The 16069-nt window shown below is 33.2% G+C and overlaps 1 protein-coding gene across 1 annotated transcript in view; it reads right to left on the reverse strand.

Annotated features, from left to right (window-relative positions):
- Nucleotides 1-192: 192 nt before the first annotated feature.
- Nucleotides 193-16069, reverse strand: part of LOC106467251 (transmembrane protein 145-like) — a 61987-nt gene continuing 46110 nt past the window's right edge. Inside the window, exons 8-9 of the mRNA XM_022396114.1 lie at nt 8313-8485; nt 193-1165 (exon numbers count right to left, since the gene is read on the reverse strand). Coding sequence (XP_022251822.1) covers nt 989-1165; nt 8313-8485 — 350 coding nt within the window. The 3' untranslated portion in view covers nt 193-988. The remainder of the gene's footprint in view (nt 1166-8312; nt 8486-16069) is intronic.

The raw sequence follows: 16069 nt of genomic DNA on the forward strand, positions 1-16069 counted from the left end.
AAAGATCAGATATCTGAACTAGCGTATCACTGTGGTCACTAAAAATATGATTCTTAGAATTAACAGTAAGACATATGCATAATATTTTCATAATTTCCCTCAAAGGAGGCCGAAAGCCACCTGGAGGGGGTTACTTGTTTTAATCACTCGCAGTAGTGTGTTGTCTGTCAGTCAGTTAGTAGACACTAAAATGACATCACATAAGGCATGTTTAACACTGCAATTTGTACTGTCATGACGTCAGTAAAACGTGCGCATACCATGAATCATGAGAAAAATTAGGCACTCTGTAGGATACAACACAGCATGACCTTCAGAAGAAAGAAATAAAAATATATGTTACTCTTAATTTTGGTTTTATTTACTCTTTAAATAGAATACTTTTGAACACCCTGTTGGAGTACATCTATATATATTCAACTAGTCTGAAGTTATTAAGGGTGCACACTTTAAAGGTTATATGGTAAAAAAGAAAATACTTGCTAGCTTCCACATTCAAATCCTTACTCATGCTAATATACAATGAAATGAATGAGATATACAAGGTACTCACTTTTCAACTATGTAATATTTTTTGTCAATGGCTGTAATAAAATGAACTTAACACTATAAGATATCCTGTTATGCTTACGTGGAAATACTAAATTTTACCTATCTTCTTACAAGCGTTAAGTCACAGGAAGTATTATTTCTAATTGTTTATCTGTAATGTCTCTGAAAAAACATAAATAATTCCTTTTTTGCTGAGTAAATACTGTATTTGTCATTAATTTTCATATCCATAGCATACTTGTTTATAGTTACAGTTAAATGGATCACAATTAGCTATTGTTTTAATACATACTGCTTTATGTAACATTTTAAATATAGATATAAAGAAAACTAAGTTTACAATACATGAAATAATCTTTTTCTCTTGGAAGTTGAGTATAGTAATATTACACGTGTTATACATTTCTACTGCATTTATTGCATAGGAACAGTTTATTTACCAAAGTGTGTAGATGAGAAAGAGTTTTGTATAAAAAGCTGATTTCTCTGGGTAATGCAACAAGGTAAAAACAGTAGCATAGACAAACCAACTCCATCCCACCAGCCGCATGCCCACTAATCCATACCCTGCTGGACTATCATATATATAGAGCACTTCTCCAGGATCGAACACCTATAATACAGTACAAGAAGTTACTGCAAGAAATTACAAGTACCTAAAATGTAAATTATATTCACCTAAAATATCATATATCAAGAAGTTAAAACATTTAAAAATGTAGTAGCATTTATTAAACAGTGATCTTACAAAAGCCAAACAATTACCTACAGAAATAAACTGTTTCTCTCCAAAATACAAATTATGGATACATATCATTTTTGAATATGCAATGCTTGATGCTATATACATATTTGGAAAGCTTTTAATGTGTGTCAATTGAATGGGCATTCTAACCGAGTGATTTTGAGAAGATTGAAACAGGTTACTAAACTATCAGTTTTGGATAAATCATACAAAAATATAATTTTTCGAATGCATGATGTTTTAATGACAAATCAAAAAATTACAAATTATTAAGTTAGCAAAATATTATTCAAGTTACACAATCAGATCAACCCCCACAAAATTATTAAGCCCCAAAGCTTTTTCACCCCTCAAGTGCTCAGTAAGCTTTGAAATAGTATTTAATAAGTCCTGAAACTTTTAATCTATTCAAATAACTCATACACAAAGAAAGCCTCAAACCACCTTTCCACCCTCTATCTTCTCAAACATTAACTAACCCCAGGTGCTTTAAATATTCAATAAACCACTAATCCTATCAAATCAGTCATAAGTAAGGCCATGACCTTTCGCTACCAATTATTTTATAAGTTTTGAACTCTCTAACCCTTCCTCTTCCATTTTTAGAGTTCCAGATACCACAGAATGCACAGAGAATTAATGTATTGATTTCAAATATAGAATATTTTCAGGACTTGGAATTGACATAAGAAATTTCACAGTTGTTTAAAGTTAACATTTTCCTTACCTGAAAAATGTATTTCTGATAGATACTCACACAGTTTAGTCATCTTCCTAAATGGTTTGCAGGCCACTAGCCTTGAAGCAACTCCCACCTAATTTTACATTTTAACATGAACTGTGCTGGTGCTTGATGATGTAATCATGCAACAAAAGCTCTTCATCACTATGAGAGCAACATAATTTCTATGTGCAGTAACTCCCCTATGCACTCATGATGGCTTCATTCTTTGATGAGGCATGACATAAAATGTGCATCAGAAGTGAGGAGGTCAAGTAAGAATGCGTGATGAGGTGAGTATCTATTGGAAATAACACAGTTTAGTTAGAATACCACACTGAATTAGTGGAGGAGCCAATGCAAAATTTTACCTAGATGAGCTTCCTTCAAAAAGCACCAGAAGGAAAGTCCATGGAGAGTGACCACTGATGACACGGGCTCCACAGGGGCACACCCGTGGGAAATTGCATCTCATCTCAACCAGGGAATACTCTTCACCCTGAATATAAGAAGGGAAGAGGCAAATAAATCCCATGTGTCGCAGGCACACACGGAATGAAAACATGACCACCTGAGCACTTGTACACAAGTGGTTAGTAAGCCAGTATGTGTAGTGTGGTTTGGGTGCATTCAGCTCATACCATGTGGGCTCATCTCAACTATAGTGTACAGACTGTGGGACAGACTCTAACTGCAGAAGTAGGGCACATTAGTTATGCAGTATGGTGTCTTATAGTACATGCACACCTCGAATCTACTGAACAGCCTCTACAGGGAAGATTCCAGCTGCAGGAGGAAGGCACATTAGTGATGCATTACGATTCTGTATAATGTGTGCTCACCTCAATTCTACTGAACAGACTCTACAGAACAGATTCCAGAAGGGCACTTTAGATATGAAATTTTGTTTTGTACAGTGTTGCTCATCTTGACTCTACTTAACAGACTCCAGCTGCAGTAGAAAAGCACAATAGTTATGCTGTATGATTTCCTATAGTGTGTGTGTGTGTGCTCATCTCAACTCTACTGAACAGACTCTGGCTGCATGAGGAGGGTGCAATAGTTTTGGATCATATTTGCTGTTCATTATGTGCTAACCTCAACTGAACAGGCTCAGACTGCAGGAGGAAGGCATGAGTGGTATGCATTATGTTTTACAATAATGATCCGCACTACATTGACAGTATCACCACTGTCCCACTTCTCACTGCACTGTGCTGAGCCCAACCTGTGAGGATTCTCCATGGTCCTCCATCCCAGCAGCTAAGAACTAGTAAGCAGCAAGGGTGGCAGACTTACGTTGCATGCTAGTTCATGAAATAGGTACTATCTGGATCATACAATTGAATACATATGTATACCATGAGTATACCACTAGTGGTCTTGTGGAATGCCCCATCTCAATGTGGGCACTGGTAGAGCTGGGGCAGTTGGTATGAGTGCTTTCCATTATCCTAGTTCAATGCAGATTTTGGGTAAATATATCCCGGGAGGCAACATCAGCCACCAGATGGAATCCTATGAAAGTAAAAGGGGCCCTGAGAAAGGAAATGATACAAATTCCTCTCAAAGAAGGTGAGGTGATTGATAAAAGGTGACCAGTGGAAGCCTAAAGCCATCAGAAGAGAAAACAGCCAGATGGTGTAGAGAAGGAGAAGCATATGCACTGAAAGTTTTCCACGTGCCCACCTGGAGGATCTCGTCCCAGAGCCAGTGATGTTGAGATACGAGACAATGAGAAAAGCGATGAATTGAATGAGAAGAAATAGCCTGCGAGCATCTATAACCAGAGACAAGCAAACCAACTGAAGAAGTTAACAGGCCCATCCAATAAAGGAGAAAGACAAAATTCCTGGAATATGAGAAAATCCAGAGTAGGGACACCAAAAGAGAGAGGTTTGTGATAAGGAACACTCAAAAGCTCAAACAGGACACAGGAACAATCCAGATAAAAAATACCAAGTCAGTGAGCCAGAAGAAAGGAAGCTAGGAGAGCAAGTACAGATACCCTCCTGAGCAGTTGAAGTCTGAAGGGAAGATCGGTACAAGGAGAGATGTATATAAGAGCAATGGAAGAAGGCGCAAGAAGCATCCATTGCACAGACAGTAGAATGATGATAATCACAGTTGCAAAAAAAGTAGAAGTAAGTATGGAGAGAAAGATGATACAAAAGGAAGAAGACAATGGCTCAAACTGAACATGCATGAGAGTATGCAAGTCTCCATTAAAGTCTCAGCCAGGAACAGGAGTCAGGTGAAGAGGTCAGAGAAGAACAAAGGGGCATGACAGAGAGAAGAGTACAGGGGAAGAAACATACTGTGGTACTGGAAAAAGCAAAATGCCAAAAACAATGCTGCCCAATAACCAACAAAGGCAAAGACTGAAAAAAGCATGGACAAACAGCTGGGTAAAGAGACAGAAAGGTGGTTCACAGTAGGACTGTCAGGAAGAAAGGAGTGGCAGATGGAGCAACAATGAAAAACCCACCACTTTCATTGATAGATAAACACAACAGAAGGGTAACAGGAAAATGTCACACTATTGGGAAGTCCAGCCCAATGGGCAATGAATCACACAAATCCCACACATAAAGACATCCCACGATGAAAAATGGACATGTGAGGGTGAAGCAAAAGAGAGAGAAATTGGGTAGAAGAAGGGTGGAGGGTAAATGATAAGTGAAGAAGCAGAGGAAACCAAAGTAGAGCTGGCTAAAGATGCATCAACAATGGGATCCCACAAGGAGTGTCACTTATCAATGCAAGGACCCAAGAAAGGAGACAACTAAGGGAATATGTAAATAGAAAGATGTAAGCCAAGGGCTGACTGAGAAAATTCACATCCATAGCAAAAGTATGACAAACAGTTGACCAGAAGAAAGGAAGCCCGGGATAGAGAAAGGTGTCAAAAACATCCATGAATAGCATGCCCAACCACGAGAAGCAGCCCACCAACAAGTTCTAAGCTCATGGCAAAGGACAGGAAATATACCAAACCTAGAGTAAATGGGTCCAGAAGTGTAGATCCAATGCCCAAAAGAAAAGGGCTCCGGAATAGATGTCCCTCAGACAGTTTACACAAGAAAAAACTGTGGAATGAACTAAGTGGAACATGATCAATTGATCCACCAGTAGAGGCATGAACAGGAATTGTGCCCAACAAACAGTAAGAAGGTCAAGCACATTGAGATGCAGTAAGGAAGTGCTGGAAGAAGTATGGGCATAGACCAGTCACCATGACAAGTCCTCAAGGAGAAGTTCCCAAATGAGGGCAACAGAATCTCAGAAAGAAATCCTTCGATCCAAATGGTCCACTGTAGAAGGCACATGTGCATGCTCTAAAGAAATGAGGGATTTCAATGAAGCCAGAGTCCCCAAATGTAAAAGAACCTCAAAACTTGATGACCAGATACACCATAGCTAGCAGGTGAGGAAAAGAAGGCTGAACTCAGCTGAGACAAGAAATTAGGAAAATGCCCAGAAGTACCAAATTTTGAGTGGGCAAGAGAAAGGATTTAGATTTCAGTCACCCCCCTCCTACTGAATAGCCACCTATAAAAAGAAGGGAGGTGTGAGAAGAGGAAACCACCCAAGAAAGGGCAAACAGAAGTCAATCATGCATGAAAAGGAATGTCAGCCTTGGGCCATGAATATTGCGGGTAAAGGCTAGTACATGTCTGATGGTCATTGACAAGAAGAGTGACGAAGTATATTTCTGGTAAAGGGAAGACTAGGAAAAGAGGAAAGCCTTGAACCTGAAATGAGAAGGTTAGGGGAAGGTTGATCCACATTAAGAACAGGAGGAAAGGACCAGGTCAAGAAAGAAGAAAAACCTGGGAAGATAATGTGTAAAGTCAATCCAGGCCCCCAGGGAGAAATGAACACCATGGAAGACATTGAGGTAAAGAAAAGGAGCCTGATAAATCCCAGGTACAGAAATAGGAGGAAGGAATACAGTAAAGAAGAATGTAACCTGAGTGAGATTCCCAACAGCAGGGGAACAAAAGAAGCAGGGATAGAACAGAAGAAGTGGAACAGGCTAAGCTGGCAAAAAGAAGGGCACAAACATCTAAAGAAAACTCATCTGAAGCACAATGAAGTGCTTCAGATAAAAGGCAGAGTTAGAAGAGGGAATGCAGGAGGGTAGTGAGAAAAAAATGAAAATGGGGAACAAGAAAATGAAATAGAAGGTAAAGGGTCCAATCACTAATCTGGCCAAAAAGATACCAAGGAGAGCGAATCAAGAAAAGAAAAGGAAGAAAGTCTACAACTTTCAATAACAGTAGTCACAAACATGAGGGGAATGACACATTCAGGTGTGAGAGAAGAGCCATTAGTGAAAGGAAACAGTATAAATCCTAATAACAAGCAAGAAGAATCCTAAGAATTGTGAATCGTGGAGTAAAGAATGAGAAACAATAAAGAACACAGACAAAGGATAAGGAGAGAGACATACCTGGAAAAGAAATCTAGAAAGAGATTGGAAAGTTAAGGTCATTTCTTGAATGGTAGGGCACAACCCAAAGCAAATTAAGTTAAAGTGGTAGTCCAATAGTACAATTCTGATTGAGGAGAAAGAATTTGGCTGCAGTGTCGTAATAGTGAATGAGCCACCAGAAGCCACATTAGGAAGAAGGCTTATGTGTGAACATCACTCATACAGGATGAAATATAAGTCACTTATACTTGTGAATTCACAATAAAAAAAGTAAAGCTTTTGAAGCAAAACCCACAGAAAACGAAAATGAGAAAATTTAAACATGCCTGCTCAATACAATGCCAAGGAGAAGAATGAAGTTATCACAAGTGCACAGGAGGAATTACTGTGCATGGAGGATGTGTCATACTCCTAGTGGTGGAGGGCTTTTGTCACATGATGATGACAGCACACACCAGTGCATTTCATGTTCAAACAAGTGAAATTAGATGGGAGTTACCTCATGACTAGAGTATGGAAACCTCTTAGGCAGATGCACGAGGAAGATAGCTAAGCTATGTGAGAAGGTGAGTTATCGTCTCAGAAATATCTTTGTCTTTTATTAAGCATATGAATAACAACTTGTTCTTGGGCTTTGCTTTAAGAGTACCAAACCTTTAGATCATGTGAAGGTTAATGTATAAGCTTAAATATTCAATGAAATATCTAATTTAAAACCATCAGAAACAAGGAGGTGAAGTTTGTGTATTTCTTTTTTTCTTCTTCTAGATACAATGCAAACAAGATAATTAAGAAGACAAAACTGAAGTTTTAATTTATGCTTGCAACAATAATTATATGCTACTCAGATTAGGTTCTCACTTATAAGCTCAATAAAAACTAAATATATGTAAAAACTTTTTGGTTATGTTTGCAACATTAATATCAATATGCTACACAGATTAAGTTGTCACTTATAAATTCACCAAACACTAAATGTGTGTAAAGTTTTATAAGTAAAACAAAATATTAAATTTACCAAATTACAAATCATTTAATGCATTAGTGCATGCATACTTAACAAACTCTTTCACGTGTAGAGTCATCACAATGCAGAGTAATGGATGACATCATATTTTTCCACGTTGTTCCAGATGGTAATTTTTTGTTTCATTCTTACATTAAATAGAAGGAGGAGGATAATAAAAATGGACTCACGATTTGGTGTTCTAAGTGCAAAAGTGACACAGAACAACATAAAAAAAAATGAATGAAAATCTAAGTATGATTAATAGTAAGGTGTCCAACAATAATAAATTGGTAAATAAGTGAACAAATGGATACAATTAGTTTACTGTTACATCTTCAGGAATCTTATGACAACAAGCCTGTGTTCTTTTGTGCCTAGTGTCAGCAAACTAAATGAAATTGTTTTAAATTATATTTTTGTAATATACATAAAATATTGTGTATAACTTACAGATAGGTATAAATATCAAATATATGCTGTAACTGATTTGGAAAATGCACTGTAAAAAGACAAAAGCTGCAAAATTTTATGGTGAGATTTCATATTAATGAATACATAAATTAAAAAGCATTTTGTGACAATATTAGTTTTTGTTGATGTATAATAATAAAATTTTAAGAAAAAAATATAAACTTAAATTACTTGTATTAATCTTCTTTTGTTTCACACCCATGATTTTATACAGTTTATTGTACAATTTAGGTACAGATGTATTCAGTTTTGGACAAAAATTTTCAAATTGGATTACCAAGTTGTTAAATAATTTAAACAGTCAGCTCAAACCCTACTTTATAATGAAAATGATAAGAGTTATGTTACACTAGATAAAATTCACTATTTCATGTACCTTTTTTTCATATATAAACAATGCTGAATATATTACTGTATATAATGTCATGAATATTCCTATTTTAGCTGATGTCATTGATCTCAGACGCCCTCTTGTGATAGTGTATCCCTTTGCAATAAGAATCAACAGGAGAAGAAGGGTCATTGTACTTGCTGCTTCAAGCAACCTTCCTGAAATAACATTCAGAAATGAAATAAATTATAGTGAGCAAATTACAGAACAGTAATGAAATGTAAATGCATATTTTTAAACACTGTAAAGAACTAATAACAAGGATAGTAACTTTCTAGAACATATACAATATAATCCAGTGAAAAATACAATTATCACAAAAAAATCACAATTCATAATAGAATATTAGCTTTATGTAAAAATCTCATGTTTTTTACTCTAGTAAGATTAAGAAGTTTATATATGATGTACCAAAATTTCCCACTTAAGTTACAATTAACAAATCACTACCCATCTATTTATTCCAGATACTGATTATACAACCTTGATCTCCCTAGTAAAGGTCTACCTGCTGATTTTAGGCTCTTGAACTTTTATCTAACCATCTATAAGAGCATAAAACCTATGATTTTCCTAAAGAGATTTCATGTGCAAGCTTACTTAAATAATATGACCTTCCCAATGATCTTCTGTGAGCTATCTCAATCTTTAACCTTTCTAGTGATTATTTATGAGTGTTTTCTCATTCTGTTGATCTTCAATGTGTCCATGTGTGCAAATTATAACTTTCCTACTTATCTATATTAGAATGGTTTGTCTCTAACCTTCTTATTATCCAAATGGTTACATCTTCCTTTAAATTAACTATGGCATTCAAATTAACCCTATGAATACACATATGGTTTTGTGTATTCATACCTAACTTTTTTCTGTCATTTTTGGCATTGCCATCCCTACATCATTCTTTTTTTTTAATTTTTATTACTTGTTTCCTCCCCTTTTTCTAAACAATACCAATGAATATTGTATAATTAATGGCAGCAGTTTTAGCTTCGTGTGATGAGTTGTATTGATGGACATCATGTGTTGAAGTTAGTGAAATGCTATACTGCTTCTGCATTCCCCAAGTTAAAATGCTAGTCCTACTGACACCAGAATCAGAATAATCAGCAGAACATTTGGCTGTTATGCTACTTGCTAGTTCACTACATTAGTGATGTTTTTTGCCTAAGCTGAAGGTCTTAATAGCTTTTGAGAACTTCAAAAATCTAAGTCAGGTGTATATAAAAGTTTTGTTGATTGTTATAAGAGAGATTTGAGATTATGACGAGCAATACATAATATGCATTGGTCATTTTTTTTCCCGGCCCATCCCTACATATTAAGCACTACCGTGATTAGTAATAATTTCTAAAGAGAATAATACAAAAAAAGCTTTTATAACTAAGGTACAGTGTGTAAACCTACTTATATTAGTCTTAACAACATATATTTTATTGGAAAATTTCTTTCAATACTATGGGCTTCTGCATGCCATCATTACTTCTGTGATTATGTTTATCACTACTGAAAAATGTGTACGTTTGTTGAATTCAAGTTGATAAAAACAAAACAAAATATGGATGTATAAAATTGACTTGAATGTTGAATATCAATTTCTCTTTATGGACAATCACTTAGTTTATGAAATTAATAAGATAATATACGAACAAAAGAAAAATACTGATGAATTTTGGGTCACAAAACCAGTGCAGTTTGTAGAATAAGCATCTGTGAAACCTGATTTTGAGGTCAACTGTAATGCACATATTGCATAGCTCTGCCATTAAAAAATTCAATTTACATTAAGAAATATTCATTAGTAATCAGGATTTACTTTTACAGTTTCAAATGCAGTGACATCTTTGACTTAACAAATTTTCTATGAATGGAAATTCAGAAATGGCAATATTTAGTACTGCCATCAGGATAGAAAAGATTAACTAACCTTTCCATTGTGTATCCATTGGTTTTTAGACTATAAACTTACTGTTCATACTTATCTGATGTTTCTAAAAAAATTAATCCTTTAGTTGATACTTTATCTATTGGTTCTAAGACTTTAAACAACTTATCATCCATCTATCTATTGATTCTAATATTATAGTAGTTTTAAGAGCATTATGTATAATGCCATTTATCTGTTGTTATACATTTATGAGTTTCCTGAAGATCAATTTTTCTCACTATTATTAAAGATTCTGAACTATCTTGAAACTTAGCCAGTGATCATAAAATGTGGACTTTCTAAAGACAATCTTTCTATTAGTTTTGGCAAGTCTGATCTTTCATGAAATTTTTTTTTTTTTTCAAGGATGGGTGCCTGTGAACTGTTAATCCAGAATGTTCATAGCATATGTAAATTAATAGGTGTCTAAAATTTCATTTCAATCTTGATTATTCCTCTAATCTTTTAACTAACTGTTTAGTTGGAATGTTTACCACAGCCATGTTTTTATTCATATTATGGATGAAGTGTAAATTCGTACAATGCAAAAGTGAATGTTAAAGTTTTATCATATGTAAAAGTTTTAGAATAAAGTACTTTATTTTGTCATCATTTAACATACCATACAATATGGTATTACAAAACCTAAAATACTAGCAGTTATGAACAAGTATGGCTTGTGTATTAATATCAAATAACCGTCATTTTTGTATCACTTCATTTAGGTTTCTCTCTGGCCCAGTAGTGATCTTAATCTCAAACTTTGTAGTTCCTAAATGGATGAGAGAAAAAACTATTAATGCTGTTGAGTTGCTCATCAGCTTTGCCTTAATTAAAGATGATGTATATATATATATATATATATAATGTAATAGTAGTACTAGTAAAACAATCCCACATACTACTGACAAAAACACAATTCTTTATAGCAATGAGAAACATAAGGATTTCATCTTTAACACATTTTCTCTGAAACAAAAATAAAAAAATCAAATTGGATATCATACTTAAAATATCTAGCCCATATTTACCATTTCCATGGTTGCTTCTTGACCCTGAATGCCAAACAAATATGTATAGTTTAACTGGTAGTTTACAGAGTTAGACGGAGCATATGGATGGTGAATGAAATCGTCAATGGAGTTATCTTCAACACGAACATTTCTACTATGTTGCATTATGTCAACCTGTAAAGTGGATGATATAAGATGTCTGTTCAGTTAACAATACTCAATTACTAAAAAAAAAACAAAATGCTTTTTTAAATGAATTTATTTACACTTGTATTGCTGAGAACACTAATAATCTTTAGTTAACACCAGTTGCAATAAATGTGTTGTTTTTCATATAGATCTTATCAGTTTTTTTACTTCCCTCTTTGATTCTTGATGATTTTTTTATTCAAATATAAACATAATTATTAATCATGATGTTATGCTCACATTCAGCAAATTCTTGGATCTGGGAAAACTGATCAGCTGAATTTTACAGTAAATAATTACCTGCGTTGTCCGAACATGGAAGGGAAAGTTCTTATTAGCTGCAGAAGGTCTTGTTAAAACCTGTAAAATGAAAACCTTGAATTGTATTTTGACACTGCAGAAAAATACCCAAATTCATAAAAATTTAAATCCATTGAAAAATATTAATAATTACAACAGGCCTGCAAATTTAAACTTCATAAAAGTTGTTTTGGTTTTAATAATGGATTTTCCATAATTCAGCTATGCAGATTTTGAAAATAATAAGGATGTTTTACAAATTGGGAAAAAAAAACTTACTTAGATCAAATTATTATTTCGTTTAACACAATGAACATTTTTTATTATTATGGTTGTTAACAAAAATACAAACAAAATCAAGAAAAGGGAAGAACATTTATGTCCAATGATTATGCACCTTCATTCATCCTGATTTTTTTTGTGAAATCTACGTTTTTTAGTCTCCAACTATGTGTTGTGGTCTTTCTTTTATGTATTGGATTATGGCCTTTTGTGAAAAATCTGTACATGATGGATAAAAAATGGATATAATTTTCGGATTCAGCATACAGGTATTACTGTGGAACATGTAAAAATTTCAAGACAATAAAACCATTGTAGGCCTGTGTTATTAACTGTTTAGTAGCATAAAGAAATACCAAATGCATTACATGTAACAAATGTCATAAAAGTGAACGGCTAGTTAATATTACCTGTTGTTACATTAGATAACTTTAAAGTATATAAACATACAGCTAGGCATTTTAGACTACTATTACACCACACTGCCTTATATCTTATACAAATATGGCTAATCATGACATGTATAAAACTGATTATTATAAACTACTTTTAAATTACATCCTCAGATATGATGGCAATTAAATAGACATTTTTCATTGCTGTTAAATAACATTACTTTAAATTTAAGTACAGCTAGTCATTGTTGTTGTTTGTGATTAAGCACAAAGCTACACAAAGGGTTATCTGTGCTCTGCCTACCAAGAGTATTGAAACCCAGTTTCGAGTGGTACAAGTCCCCAGACATGCAGCTGTACCACTGGCGGCCTTACAGCTAGTCATTACATGTATAGATGATTATTATTAACTGCTTTTACATACACATATAAGCATTTTTGACTGCTTTTATTTTACACTGTTTAAATGACCTGTATAACTAATAGTGACTCATTACATCCTTTTGTATATCATAAACATATAACTTTATTTTGACTGCTTTTATATTACATCCTTTTAAATAACACACACGCTTATATACATACTTCATTAAATGCCCTGTCGTGATGTGAGGTCCATTACAACATCTAACCCATGCAACTTTGAAGAAGCGTCTTTATTACTTTTACATGGTAAACTATAATGTGTAACACTTAAGACTTTTTGTTTTATTAAGAACTTAAGCTACGAAGTTTCACATAACTGATATTAATTTTCCCACAGAGCAGCATAAAAATGTTTTGAGTTAAGTAATAACTCTCCAAAAAAAATGTCACTGAAAATTTCTTTAAAAAAAAAAAGAAAGATAAAAACTATGATTATACAGTTCCATACAGCCAACAAAATTATCCTATCATAGTAACTGCTAATATCAACTCCACTGCAGGAAGTATACTGTTTTTAGAAGAATCAAGTAGCTGGCTCATCAAACTTATGGAATAATCTTAGTAACAAAAAGCATATCAATACAAACAAAATCCATTCAAAGAACATGACTAAGTATCAAAGGCTTACTAGGAAATATTTACAGTAGCATGTTATATTTTTCGTCTAAACTAAAACAAAAACTTTAATTTAACATTTTAAATCCATCAGTTTTTTGCTCGTTCTGTCAAAATTATTTTCATGATATCCTAATAACTATCACCATACCGTATACAATTTCCGGTCTACTTATAAAAACTGGATTATAGCATGGTTTCAATTACTTTTAAAATAAAGAGATGTCAATGTTATTAGATGCTGTCACCTTATAAGGTGTAAATTGGGATTTTCAACCAGATGCTGGCAGAGCCTGCTTGGGTTTAAGGAGTTAATACACTAAAAATAATTCGATTCAGAAAAAAATGCATTCTACTTTATCATAACTGTAACAGATGTCACAGCCATCACAAGACTGAAATAAGTAATAGATGATAGTTGAAACTAATTTTATATCTATTTCTGAGGTTTACAAAATATTTTGAAAATTAAAAGGTATGTCAGATATGTTATTTTTAACACTATGACTTATAATATTATGTGACATTTCTGATGTAGAATTAACCACAGAAGAAATAAAACTCATTATTTCTAAGAAATTTAATTATATTTGTAACACAATGTATAATGTTAGTTTTTTTGTAAAATATGAAATATGATAAAAAAAACCATAACAATCAAATACCACAAAATAGTATTAGATCATTGATCATACACACATTCATTATTTTGTTTACATGTGCATATGGTGAAAAAGCCTCCTTTGTTTTGATAAAAAGATTTATGCATTTAACATTAGTCATATTTATTTCTCATTCTTCAGTATATTCTATTCTCAAGAATATGTTTAATTGCTTACTCTTCAGGTTTGGCCAGATACTGAATATGTTATAAACTTGGTTGTAATAAAAATTACCATTATCACAAATGTTACTGACAATTATATTTAGAAATGATTTTTTTTGTATGTCATAAATCTATTAGCAAGATCTATTAACAACTTTTCCCAATAAAAACAAATTTTTTTCATTATATCTCTATCTATATATATTTAACAGAGAGAGAGATAGTTGTAAATTCAGATTTACTTAACTCACATAAATTATATATATATTTGTCAATATTCGTGATAATCAAAAACCAAAACTTCCCAGTGATTACTTTGTGTTTCCAGGAGTGGGGTTGCATTGAAGTTATAACTTAATAACTTTTGTTTGCCTATTTTAAAATAAAGTTAAATTTTACTAATTTTTAAACTGTAGCACTCTATCTTTACAGAGCCTCTAGCATATGCAGTTATATGACTGTAGAAAATACGAGGTTCATGGGTCAATCTAAATTGGAGATATAGGAGTTAAGAAATTAAAAAACTGTTTTACTTCTAACAATGCTTTCGTGTTAAAACAATATTTCATTTATGAAGTTCCACATCAAAACCAAAAACAATTATATTCATTAACAATACACCATGAAAAATTTAGAGACCCCTCTCCTTAAATAAATAACCAAAACAAAGATGTGAACACAAAATATTTATGATATATATATATATATATATATATATATATATATATCAGAATTTATTTATATATATGAATAATCATACTCAATTACCCTTATTCAGTAAAGGATAATAAAAGCATTGTATTTATATGTTACCTTTATGAGAGAGTAGTTTCTTTTCAAATGAACAAGTGCAAGAAAATAATTAATTTGAGGCATCATGGGAACTACTTCAAGATGCTTCCTTGCATTTCAAGCAATCTTTTGGAGTCACTGATTATTATACAAGTTTTAAAAGCTGGAGAATGGAAGGGTGTTGAAAAAATTTGTAATTGCCAAATCACTTCAGCAGGCTTGCACCTATCACTTTAAAAAATTACAGATACTTCATAAATGTCATTCCCACTATCATCTTTCTACACTCATGTCTGCATTTCACCAACATGTTCCACAAACAGTACATTTTACAAGCCAAATCTATCAGTAACTTTCTTACATCAAAATATACCAATATGTATTGAAACAAAAATTCAAACAGCCTTATTGTAAGTAGAACAGTAGCAGGTAAAAATCTAAAATTAGTAATAGATATAGTACAAAAAGTACATTAAATCTCAACATAGTTTAGAATCCAACACTAAGAACAGTTGACAAAACTTACCATCCTTATGTCAGCAAAGTATTATTATTTTCAAGTGATAAGAGCACAAAATTGTAACAAAACTCTAGTTTCATTTCTGAGGGAGTTAAGTTCCCACATCTCTAAAAATATATCAACACAAATAAAATATCAGAAGAAACATATATATTGTGAAAACACCTAGATTACACTTAAGCTTATTCAAAATAGAAATACAAGAGTTTGTGGTGGCGGCAATATTAACGAAAACAGAAATGCAAAACTTCAACTACTGTATGCATGTGTGTACACATAATACCATTAACCTGATGGTCAATAACTTAGAAGGTAACTTTCTAAGTTACATATTTTCCAGATAGTTAATTAAAATTGGTTATTGGTTACATGAAAAAAAACTTACAAAAAAGGCCAAGTGAGCAATCCTCGACTCGCAATCTGAGGGTCGCGGGTTCGAATCCCCGTCACACCAAAC

This window comes from Limulus polyphemus, unplaced genomic scaffold (genome assembly GCF_000517525.1).
Source record: "Limulus polyphemus unplaced genomic scaffold, Limulus_polyphemus-2.1.2 Scaffold78, whole genome shotgun sequence".
In the NCBI taxonomy this organism is placed as follows: Eukaryota; Metazoa; Arthropoda; class Merostomata; order Xiphosura; family Limulidae; genus Limulus; species Limulus polyphemus.